The 12,203-nt window shown below is 47.5% G+C and overlaps 1 protein-coding gene across 3 annotated transcripts; it reads left to right on the top strand.

Moving 5' to 3' along the window:
* The first annotated feature begins 1,707 nt into the window (after window positions 1-1,707).
* HFE (homeostatic iron regulator) lies at window positions 1,708-11,071 on the top strand. 3 transcript variants are annotated; one of them, XM_032268586.1, is made up of 6 exons: window positions 1,713-1,938; window positions 6,488-6,751; window positions 6,960-7,235; window positions 8,427-8,702; window positions 8,861-8,974; window positions 10,222-11,071. In XM_032268586.1, the coding sequence occupies exons 1-6, from the start codon at window positions 1,863-1,865 to the stop codon at window positions 10,260-10,262; spliced, it is 1,047 nt and encodes a 348-aa protein (XP_032124477.1). In that variant the 5' UTR covers window positions 1,713-1,862; the 3' UTR covers window positions 10,263-11,071. The 3 variants fall into 3 exon arrangements, with proteins under 3 accessions (XP_032124479.1, XP_032124477.1, XP_032124478.1); XM_032268588.1 differs by lacking the exon at window positions 6,960-7,235 and having other exon boundaries at window positions 1,708-1,938; XM_032268587.1 differs by lacking the exon at window positions 8,427-8,702.
* Window positions 11,072-12,203: the final 1,132 nt, after the last annotated feature.

Raw genomic sequence — 12,203 nt, 5'->3', positions numbered from 1 at the left:
GAAAACATACATGAAAACCTTATGCTAAATTAAAGAAGCCAGTCACAAGAAAGCAATATATTATAGGGGTCTATGTATACTAAATGGTCCAAATAGAAAGAAAGTAGATTAATGATTGTCTAGGACTGGCAGGGGAGGGGGTGGAGAATGGAGGAATCAGGGGTGTGACGAATTCAGGGTACATAGTTTGTCTTCGGGGAGACAGAGAAATGTAAAATTTTGGTAATGGTTGAATACCTCTGTAAATATACTAAAATCCATTAATTGTTGCATTTTAAATAGATGAATTGTATGATATATAAATTATATGTTACCAAAAATTGACAAGAGTAACAGTACTATCAGTCCCAATGTGCCCACCATCAATATTCTACATTTTTCCCATGTAATTTTATCTATTTACCTACAGTTGAGGTCCTGATATCCTGTTTGATTTTCTTAACTTGTCAAAATTTGCACACATGCTTATAAAAATCATGCCTGTTGAATTTGCTACATATGTAAAGTTTTGAGCAAATCAAGTGTATTAAATTTATTAATATGGTTTGAAATGTTTAAGGTAATAATTCCTAAACTTCTTTGAGGGAGGAGGAAAGCTTTTAAAATCCCAGTGCCCAGGTGGCCTCCCATACTGTTACCGAGAATTCTGCGTTGGGATGGATCCTCTAACTGACATTAACAGAGCCAGAGCTCTGGACCAGCAGTCTTGCTTATTGTGCTAGTGAGGAAAGAATTGCAAACTAACACCAAAAGGCAAGCTTAAAGCAAACTTTATTGAAGCACAGTAATACACCCTCAGGGAGACAGAGGGCTGATTTCTGCAAAGTGAAATCAGCACCTCTTTACGGAGCTCAAAGTGCCTTTATGGGGTTTGTGGGAGGAGTTGAGGTTTTCGCTGTGTCTGAGTGACAGGATGATGTTATTTGATTGGCAGTTTATAGCTATGTAAACTAAACTGTGCATGTTCTTACCTATAATTCGTTATAAAAGCCTCCCAGGGATGGGGAGCAAAACCATGTATAAATTCTGTTACAGTGATGGTAGGATGAACTTTGGGGTGAACGTGAGGACGGGGTTTTATGTTACTGGGCATGTGCCGCTTTAGGGAATTTCTGCCTGTGCCCTCCTTCTTGCTTCTCCAGGATGTGCTGGTCACAGACTCTACCACAAACTCCATCCCTTAGGGTGGAATTAGGGCAGTCTTGGGGCTGAACTTAGATGGGCCAGTGGCTGTCTTCCTAACAGCCTTTCCGCTCTCGTCTCTGATCTCCTCCCAGATACTAATGTTTAACTACCTAACAATACCCATTAAATCAGGCCTCAATATGTTGAATCATTCTCCAGGTAATCCCAATGCTGTCAAGTTTGTGAAACACGTGTCAGATAATTCAATTATGAAGGCTGTATTTCAGTAGGATCTAATTGGTTAATGTTACGATTTAATTAATTCGAATCAAAAAACAATGGAAAAGCTTTATATTTGTAAATCAGATAAGACATACGAGTTGGTCTAAGGTTGAGATAACATTTTTAAATGTGTAATTGAAACTTGAAATTATTACATATTTAAATATCTACAGTTTACATCAGAAGATTGCGAAGACACTTTCCCCATTCGGCAACACCCCTTCAGGGTTTAAAAACCGAGGGGCCGCTGGATCGCCGAGTGTTTCACAGGCAGGCATCTTCTGCTGTAGGAGAGGAAATTAACGTTCTGAAGCCCTCTTGCTTTTCACCAGGAAGTTTTGCAGGGCATCTCCTGAGCGTAAGCCATAGCCGTAGGGTGGCTTCTGGAGCCGCTCGTTTCCCCGCCCCAGCAAAGAAGCGGAGACTGACAGCGACGCGCAGTCAGAGCCGGAGAAATGAGCCCGCGAGCCGGGCCGGCGCTTCTGCTCCTGACGCTTTTGCAGACCGCGGTCCCGCAGGGGCGCCTGCCGCGTGAGTCCGAGGGCTGCGGGCGCACTGGGGGCGCGGCGGGGGGTGGGAAAACCGAAAGTAGCATTTCTCTGCGCTCGGGAGTTTGGTCACTTTGGAGGACCTGCTCAGCCCTATCCGCCGCCCCGCCCCCTACTTTCTGCGTCCGGATCCCGGGAGGGAGTGCCTGCCACTGAGGGGCCGCTGGGGGTCCCTCGTCCCGGGAACTGCCCTTCCCCCGGCAGTCCAGGCTCTTCGGAGTGACTTTCGGAACCGCCCACTCCCTTGCCCCAGACCAGAATACTTTTAAATAACTCTCGTAGTTTCTCACTCGAGCTCAGCTAAGCCTGGGGCTCGTTGCACCTGGATTTCGGGTTTATTGTTTCTAGTGTCAGCTGCGCGGCTTTCCCCCGGGCTTCTCCAAACAGGAAGTTCTTCCTTGTGTGCCTGCCTAAAAGGCCGACCGAACCCACAGAGGGGCTCGCGCGGGGTTTCCATCTCAGAACGAAAGCGCTGGGCGGTGGGGGCACGGGGGAGTGGGGCTGGGATCTGAATTCGTCCCCATTCCACCCACTTTTGGTGAGACCTGGGGTGGAGGTCTCTCGGGTGGGAGGCTCCTGAGAGAGGCCTACCTCGGGCCTTTCCCCACTCTTGGCAGTGGTTCCTGAGCCTGGAAAATTAAGTGTATGTTAGTTTTGAACGTTTGAACGGAACAGTTTCTTTCCAGCTAGGCTTTATTGATTTGCAATGTGCTGTGTAATCAGGAGGCCTTCTCTAAAGAATGTCAGAGTACTGATAGTGAACATGTAGGCAGTGCACTCAGTTGTCAGTCATATTCATATCTGATCTTATTTGACGTTCACTAGGCATAGGGCGGTAGGAGCTATTAATAAGCTTAATTTACTAGAAGTTAATTGGACTTGAGATTAAATAACTCTTTTCAGGTTACCAAGAACATAAGTAATCTGGTTTTCTGATGTTATTTCAAGTACTACAGCTGCTTGTAAGCTTAGTTAACAGCGATTTTGCCCTGTAGTCTGGCACAGTGTTCTGTGGGTCACCTGCCGGCCTCAGCACAGCACTTTTTGAGGGTTGGTACTATGTATCCACATTTTACACATAACAAGAATAAGGCGTGCACGGCCTGGCCTGCTTCCCGGCAGATTTGCTCAATGGTACACAGGGCTTTGGTGGCAGAGCTAATGTCTCCAGTTCATAACTAGGATTCTTAAACATCACACTGTGTTAGAGGTTGAATAATAAAATTTGCTGTTGAGCATAAATATTCGTTGTTTACAAGTGTAAATGAGTCCCAACCATGTGTTGCACTGTTCTAGGCCCAAGGGATAGGGCAGGGAAACAAGCCTTTATCCTTTGATATTTCACATTCTAGTGGGAGAGATGACAGTAAGCAAATGAGCAGAAAGATATACATCAGGAAACGACAGGTGTTGTGAGAAGCAGAGAAGTCAGGGCAAGTCACTCTGACACTTGAGCAGAGACACGAAGGAAATGAGAATATTGACTGCCAGCATTATTTCCCAGGCAAACTGAGTGGGCCTGGCAGGTTGGATTAAAAAGCAGGTTTTCTCAGCACTACTCGTGTGTTTGTGTGTGTGTGGTGGGACGGGGACTGCCATCTGCATGCAGCATGTCTAGCAGTATCCTGTCCTCCCTACTCACTAGGCGCTAGGAGCACTCATCCTCCCTACTCACTAGGCCCTAGGAGCGCTCATCCTCCCTACTCACTAGGTCCTAGGAGCGCTCATCCTCCCTACTCACTAGGCCCTAGGAGCGCTCATCCTCCCTACTCACTAGGCCCTAGGAGCGCTCATCCTCCCTACTCACTAGGTCCTAGGAGCGCTCATCCTCCCTACTCACTAGGCGCTAGGAGCGCTCATCCTCCCTACTCACCAGGTCCCAGGAGCGCTCATCCTCCCTACTCACCAGGTCCCAGGAGCGCTCATCCTCCCTACTCACTAGGCCCTAGGAGCGCTCATTCTCCCTACTCACTAGGCCCTAGGAGCGCTCATCCTCCCTACTAACCAGGTCCCAGGAGCGCTCATCCTCCCTACTCACCAGGTCCCAGGAGAGCTCATTCTCCCTACTCACTAGGTGCTAGGAGCACTCATCTTCCCTACTCACTAGGTGCTAGGAGCACTCATCCTCCCTACTCACTAGGCCCTAGGAGCGCTCATCTTCCCTACTCACCAGGCCCTAGGAGCCCTCATCCTCCCTACTCACTAGGTGCTAGGAGCACTCATCCTCCCTATTCACCAGGCCCTAGGAGCGCTCATCCTCCCTACTCACCAGGCCCTAGGAGCGCTCATCCTCCCTACTCACCAGGCCCTAGGGGCGCTCATCCTCCCTACTCACTAGATCCTAGGAGCAGTCCCCCAGTCTTTCTTTTTTTTTTTTTTTTTTTTTTTTGAGACGGAGTCTTGTTCTTTCACCAGGCTGGAGTGCAGTGGTGCAATCTTGGCTCACTGAAACCTCCGCCTCCTGGGTTCAAGCAATTCTTCCGCCTGAGCCTCCCAAGTAGCTGGGACCACAGGCACGTGCCACCATGCCTGGCTAATTTTTGTATTTTTAGTAGAGACTTGGTTTTACCAGGCTAGCCAGGATGGTCTCGATCTCTTGACGTCATGATCTGCCCGCCTCGGCTTCCCAAAGTGCTGGGATTACAGGCGTGAGTCACTGTACGCGGCCTCCCCCTGTCTTGGCAACCAAAAATGCCTGTAATCTTTGCCACATGTCACCTAGGAGACAATCTCCTACTTAAGAGGCTAGGGTTGAAAGAATCATAAGGCGTACTGGAGGGTAGAGGCCAAGAAGTAGGTAATGAGCTCAGAAGAGGAGCCAATAATGACTTGTACAGGGCCTGTAGGCTGCGGTGTGAATGCTGGTGAGAAGTAACAGTGACCGTCATAGGCTTTACAAAGACTGCTCTGGCTTATATGTGGAAGGCAGAATGAAGGGAGCAATGGTAAAAGTAGGGAGCCCAGCCAGGAAGCGGTGACACAGTTCAGGCAAGAGACGGATTGCAGAAGGGTTCTATGTTGTGTGAGACAAAGAGAAGAATTGCCTGGGTTTGTTAGCTCACGCCTATAATCCCTGCACTTTGGGAGGCCAGGGAGGGTAGATTCTTGAGCTCAGGAGTTCGAGACCAGTCTGGGCAACATGGCAAAACCCCTTCTCTACAAAAAATAGAAAAATTAGCCAGGTGTGGTGGCATGCACCTGTAGTCCTAGCTACTTGGAATGCTGAGGTGGGGGGATTGCTTGAGCCCAGGAAGTTGGGCTGCAGTGAGCCGTGCCGCTGTACTCTAGTCTGGGTGACAGAACAAGATCCTGTCTCCCCTGACTCCCCATAAAAAGAGGAGTTAAAGTTGACTTTGTTCTTTATTTTAATTGTATTGGCCTGAGCAGTGGGGTAATTGGCAATGCCATTTCTGAGTTGATGAATGCAGCAGAAAGAGCAGTTTAGGGCAAATCAAGGATCTGGATTTGGACAGGTTAACTTTGAGATTCCAGTCAAGTATCCAAGTGGTGAGGCCATATAGGTAGTTCAGTGTCAGAGTTCAGGGCCAAGGGTGGGCGCGGTGGCTCACTCCTGTAATCCCAGCACTTTGGGAAGCTGAGGCGGGCGGATCACTTGAGGTCATGAGTTTGAGATCAGCTTGGCCAACATGGTGAAACTCCGTCTCTACTAAAAATATAAAAGCTGAGTATAGTGGCGCGTGCCTGTAGTCCCTGCTATTCAGGAGGCTTAGGCAGGAAAATCCCTTGAACCCAGGAGGCGGAGGTTGCAGTGAGCTGAGACTGTGCCACTGCACTCCAGCCTGGGTAACAGAGAGAGACTCCATCTCAAAAAAAAAAAAAAAAAAAGATTAAAATCTTAAAAATCTAGGTGTCATCATTTATTCTTCCAAGTAGTATTTCTGAAGTACCCACTACATGCCAGGTGCCCCTGTAGGCACTGGGGAAACATTCCAGAACCCCTCATTCTGTAATTGAGGAAAGGTATCGGGAAACTCACACTTGCCGAGAGGTCTTGTCCTTTCATCTTTCTGGGGGCCTCCTTCTGTATTTGCTTTTGCCCTATTGTCATCCAGAAAAGTTACTCTGATCTATTTATCAGCACATCCTTATAGCATTTCAAGGAAAAGACTTGCACACAAGAAGCTTTAGCTGTGAAGGTGGTTAAAAAAAACAAACACAAAAAACAAACCCACATGAACGAATTCCTCAGGATTTGGGTCAAATTTGCTCTGAGCACCAACTCCTTAGTTCAATTTCCACGGCCAGATACACCTTAGCATTTTCTAGAATCCACCAGCTCTAGTGGAGGCTGTCCAACTATGAGTAATGGAACAGGGTCTGGGGGCAATGAGGGGAGGCAGCCACATGTGGCAGAGAAAGGTGCACAAGGAGGGAGCAACCAGGACTGGAAAGACAGGACTGCATCTCACCCTTACCGGAATGAGACAGACACAGCTGATGGTATGTGTGGAGCCTCAACCTTCCGGCCCCCTCCTGCTGCACATGGTGAAGGCCTGTTGCTCTGTCTCCAGGTTCACACTCTCTGCACTACCTCTTCATGGGTGCCTCAGAGCAGGACCTTGGTCTTTCATTGTTTGAAGCATTGGGCTACGTGGATGACCAGCTGTTCGTGTTCTATGATCATGAGAGTCGCCGTGTGGAGCCCCGAACTCCATGGGTTTCCAGTAGAACTTCAAGCCAGATGTGGCTACAGCTGAGTCAAAGTCTGAAAGGGTGGGATCACATGTTCACTGTTGACTTCTGGACTATTATGGACAATCACAACCACAGCAAGGGTATGTGGAGAGGTGGTCTCATCTTTCTGAGGTTGTCGGAGCGTGTCATCTTTTCATGCATCTTGAGGGAAATAGCTAGAAGTCTGAGGTGTTGTGGGAGCAGGGAAGAGGGAAGGAATTTTCTTCCTGAGAACATTTGGTCATTGGGGATGGTGGAAATAGCGACCTACTCCTTTGGTTGTAGTAACAAGGCTGGGGGTTTTTCCAGAGTCCCACACCCTGCAGGTGATCCTGGGCTGCGAAATGAAAGAGGACAACAGCACCGAGGGCTTCTGGAAGTATGGGTATGATGGGCAGGACCACCTTGAATTCTGCTCTGACACGCTGGATTGGAGAGCAGCAGAGCCCAGGGCCTGGCCCACCAAGCTGGAGTGGGAAGCGCACAAGATTCGGGCCCGGCAGAACAGGGCCTACCTCGAGAGGGACTGCCCTGCACAGTTGCAGCAGTTGCTAGAACTGGGGAGAGGTGTTCTGGACCAGCAAGGTATGGTGGAAACAGCCTTCTGACCCCACACTCTAGTGGCAGAGTGGAAGAGGATGCAGGGCATGGAATCCCTGGCTGGGGTTTAAGAGGTGGCTCATGTTATATGCCTCTCTAAGTTCTGGGAAGGGACTTTCCCAATCCTAGAGTCTCTACCTTATAATTGAGATGTATGAGACAGCCACGAGTAATGGGTTTAATTTCTTTTTTCCGTGCATATGGCTCAAAGGGAAGTGTCTGCAGCCCTTGTTTTTATTTAACCAATAATCCTTTGTATATTTACACCTGTTAAGAATTCAGAGATGTCAAAAATACACGCATGCGCGCGCACGCACACACACACACACACACACACACACACACACAAAAGAATTCAGAGATATCAAGTCTCGTGAATACCAGGACAAAAAAAATACCAAGTGAGGCCAACTATCAGAGTAGCAGAATCCTTTAGGTTAAAAGTTTCTTTCACAGAACATAGCAATAATCACCGAAACTATCTGTCTTAAAAGGCCCCGCTTTTTTTTTTTTTTTTTTTTGGAGACAGAGTCTCGCTCTTTTACCCAGGCTGGAGTGCAGTGGCATGATCTTGGCTCACTGCAACCTCCGCCTCCTGGGTTCAAGCAATTCTCCTGCCTCAGCCTCCCAAGTAGCTGGGATTACAGGCACCCACCACCATGCCTGTTTAATTTTTTTTTTGTTTTTGTGGGGTTTTTTGGTATTTTTAGTAGAGACAGGGCTTCACCATGTTAGCCAGGCAAACTCCTGACCTCAAGTGATCCGACCGCCTCGGCCTCCCAAAGTGCTGGGATTACTGGCATGAGCTACCACACCCGGCCACAAGACCCCTTCTTTGAAATATGCCTATTATGTTTATTCAGGTGAAAATGACCATCCATATGCAATCATTTTCAATGCACATAAAGGGGAATTTTATTTGTCAGAACAGAGAACATGGGTAACAGGTATGTATATTTACGTGTTGGACAAGAGAACAGACTGATCTGACTGTGCTCCAAGTGATACTGCGTAAGAGCCTAATCTTAGGACACAAAATGTTGTCTCTCCTGCAGCTTGTTTTTTTCCTTAAAAGGGCATTTCCTTACTCCAACCCAGAAAAGGAAATGAAAGTTCCAGCCTTTCTGGCAAGGGTAAAAAGATCCCCTCTGGTTATCCTTCCTCTTTCCTGTTAAGTGCCTCCTTTGGTGAAGGTGACACATCACGTGACCTCTTCAGTGACCACTCTACGATGTCGGGCCCTGAACTTCTACCCCCGGAACATCACCATGAAGTGGCTAAAGGATAGGCAGCCACTGACTGCCGAGGAGGTTGAACCTAAAGACGTATTGCCCAATGGGGATGGGACCTACCAGGGCTGGATAGCCTTGGCTGTACCCGCTGGGGAAGAGCAGAGATATACATGCCAGGTGGAGCACCCAGGCCTGGATCAGCCCCTCCTTGCCATCTGGGGTATGTGACTGATGAGAACCAGGAGCTTAGAAAATCTGCTGGGGGTTGGGAGGAATGCCCGAGGTGATAATTACGGGAGTGAAATGAGAATCAGCTCTTTGTTAGGGGGTGGGCTGGGGGTGGCTCTCAAAGGCTTTAAATTGCTTTATATGTTTTAGAGCCCTCACACTCTGGCACCCTCGTCATGGGAGTCATCAGTGGAATTGCTGTTTGTGTCATCATCTTGTTGATTGGAATTTTGTTCATAATCTTAAGGAAGAGGCAGGCTTCAAGTGAGTAGGAACAAGGAGGAGGTCTCTTAGTACGTCTGCCCAGGGCACAGTAGGAAGAGGGGCAGAGGGAGGGCGGAGGGGATCTGGCATCCGTGGGAAGCATTTTTCTCTTTTATATTCTTTTTTTTTTTTTTTTTTTTTTTTTGAGACTGAGTTTTACTCTTTTGCCCAGGCTGTAGTGAAGTGGCGCAATCTCTGCTCACTGCAACCTCCGTCTTCTGGGTGCAAGCAATTCTCCTGCCTCAGCCTCCTGAGTAGCTGGGATTACAGGCATGCGCCACCACACCCAGCTAATTTTTTGGCCAGGCTGGTCCTGAACTCCTGATCTCATGATCCACCTGCCTTGGCCTCCCAAAATGTTGGGTTTACAGGTGTAAGCCACTGCACCCGGCCTCTCTTTTATAGTCTTTGGGAACACCAGCACTTCCCTGGGAGACAGAAATTAATGGTTCTCCCCAGAATGAAAGTCTCTACTTTCAACAAACATCTTCAGAACACCTACTATTTTGCAAGTGCTGTTTAAGGTGGTGCAGGGGCTTTGAGGTTGAGAAGTCACTGTGGCTATTCTCAGAACCCAAATCTGGTAGGGTGTGAAATTGATGGCAAGTAAATGTAGCTAAAGAAGACCCCATGAGGTCCTAAGGCAGGCAGGGAGCAAATGCTTAGGGTGTCAAAGGAAAGAATGATCACATTCAGCTGGGGATAAAGAAAGCCTTCTGGATCTTGAAGGAGAAGTGAGATTCCATTAGGTGAGGTTGAAGATGATGGAAGGTCTACACAGACGGAGCAACCATGCCAAGTGGAGGACTGTAAGCCATGCTGGGAGGTTAGAAATAATGACTGTACCTTGACGCTGAGTTTGCATAACTATCAGTCACCAGTTATGCATTTCTACCCCCTCAACATGTGTGGTGTGGGGAAAAGAGAGGCAGGTGGAAGCCAGCTCAGAGTCCTGAGTCTTTTGAGACACTGAGTTATGATCACTGGGGTGTCATTGAAGGATCCTAAGAAAGGAGAGCCACAATCTCCCTTATATGGTGAATGAGCTGTTAAGGGTTGGGAGGCGAGGACGCCAGGTAGAAAGTCAATAAGCAACTCCAGATGAGGGATAATGGTGCTCGAAATCCAGAAGTGCCATGAGGGTGGTCTCAATTGAGACAGGTGAATGAGGAAAATAAGGAACAGAGAAGAGTCCAGATGATGCCTGGGTTTGTGATGCCTCTCTCCTGGGTCTCTTGTCTCCACAGGAGGAGCCATGGGGCAATACGTCTTAGCCGAATGTGAGTGACATGCAGCCTGTAGACTCACTGTGGGAAGGAGACAGAATTAGAGACTCAAAAAGGAAGTGCACTTATGGAGCTCTTCGTGTTTCAGGACAGAGCTGAACCTAAAAATAGAAACTGCCTGAAGAACTCTTTGCTTTTAGCCTTCTCTGTTCATTTCCTCCAAAAGATTTCCCCATTTAGGTTTTTGAGTTTCTGTATGCCAGTGATCCCTAGCTGTGACTTCCCCTCTGGAACTGCCTCTCATGAACCTCAAGCTGCATCTAGAGGCTTTCTTCATTTTCTCCATCACCTCAGGCACATACACCTATGTCATCTCATTTCCTATTTTTGGAAGAGGGCTGCTTAATTTTGGGGACTTACATGATTCATTTTAACGTCTGAGAAAACCTTTGAACCCTGGCACATAGATGTCATAATCTTACCAGATTTTTACATATGTATCTAGGTATTTTCTGGACCCGCTCGACTTTTCCTTTGAATCTTCCCTCTGTGTTACCCAGCAACTCATCTGTCACCAAGCTATGGGGACTCTTCCATCCGATTGTGCTGTGGGTTGGACAGCTATGAAGGCTGCACACTGCACAACTGGAAGAGGCACCTTTCCCAGAAAAAGCATCATGGATGTCCGTGGGTATTACCATGGGTGTTTTTAGCAGGTAGGAGGCGAATATCTTTAAAGAGGTTGTGAAGAGGTGTCTTTTTCTAATTTGCATGAAGGTGTCCTACAGGTCTTCAGAGTGCATTGGTGCCTGCATTTGGGATGCTACTCTAGTATTCCAGACCTGAAGTATCAAAATAATTTTCTACCTTGTCTCTCCTTGTTCTGATAATGAAAATTATCATAAGGGTGATGATGATGATGATAGAAGCACTTATGTGGTGTCTGACTCTTCTGAGCACCTACTTACATGCATTATTGCATGCAATTCTTACGATAATTCTATGAGATAGGTACTGTTTATTTACCACATTTCTTTTTTAGACAAAGAAAGTGAAGTATAGAGTATCTCATAGCTAGCCAGTGATAGAAACATGTTTCAAACTCAGTCAGTCTATTTGATACATCTCATACGGCACTACATTCAGGTAGATGCCTGTAGTAAATAGAGAAGGAAGGAGATGGCTCTTCTCTTGTCTCATTGTGTTTCTTTTTTTTTTTTGAAATGGAGCCTCTCACTGTTGCCCAGGCTGAAGTGCTGTGGCACGATCTCCACTCACTACAATACTCTGCTTCCCAGGCTCAAGCGATTCTCCTGCCTCAGCCTCCTGAATAGCTGGGATTACAAGCGCCCACTACCACGCCTGGCTAATAGTTTGTATTTTTGATAGAGACAAGGTTTCACCATGTTGGCCAGGCTGGTCTTGAACCCCTGACATCGTGATCTGTCCACCTCAGCCTCCCAAAGTGCTGGGATTACAGGCACGAGTCACCATGCCTGGCCTCATTGTGTGAATGTGAATCAGATTGAAGGGAAACAGCAGAAAACAACCAGTTGATCCTCAGCTGTCATGTTTCCTTTCAAAATCCCTGTGGGAAGGAGCCAGAATGTGACTCCCTTGCTCCTCTGTTGCTCTCTCTGGTATTCATTTCTTTGGCTCCTATACAAGGACTGTGATTGGTGGGGACAGCTGGTATCCCTGCTGGGCCTTCACACACAGTGTCTTCCCTAGGCCAGTGCCTCTGGAGTCAGAACCCTGGTGGTATTTCCCTTGATGAACTGTAGTAAGCGATTTCATTTTGAGATGGCACAATGGAAGCCACCAAGCAGTGTAGAGGATTCCCAGGCCCTGTCCTGGGGTCACTGGGGTTCTGGTGCACATTTAAAAAAAAAGTCTAACCAGGACTCTCAGGAATTGCTAGATTCTGGGAAATCGATTCACCTGACCATGTTCAAAAGAGTCTTAATATATATAGCCAGATGGCATGTGTTTACTTTATGTTG

Source organism: Sapajus apella, unplaced genomic scaffold, assembly GCF_009761245.1.
Source record: "Sapajus apella isolate SASKATOON/1434 unplaced genomic scaffold, GSC_monkey_1.0 scaffold184, whole genome shotgun sequence".
NCBI lineage: Eukaryota > Metazoa > Chordata > Mammalia > Primates > Cebidae > Sapajus > Sapajus apella.
Note: the sequence above shows the minus strand (reverse complement) of the source record. Positions and strands in the feature narration are given on the sequence as shown.

Bases quoted from the DNA above. Each gene is read 5' to 3' on its own strand.
- HFE (XM_032268586.1), top strand. From the start codon at position 1,863: ATGAGCCCGCGAGCCGGGCCGGCGCTTCTGCTCCTGACGCTTTTGCAG. The intron at 7,236-8,426 runs GTATGGTGGAAA...TTTCCTGTTAAG, and splicing joins AGGTGTTCTGGACCAGCAAG to TGCCTCCTTTGGTGAAGGTG. The intron at 8,703-8,860 runs GTATGTGACTGA...TATATGTTTTAG, and splicing joins GCCCCTCCTTGCCATCTGGG to AGCCCTCACACTCTGGCACC.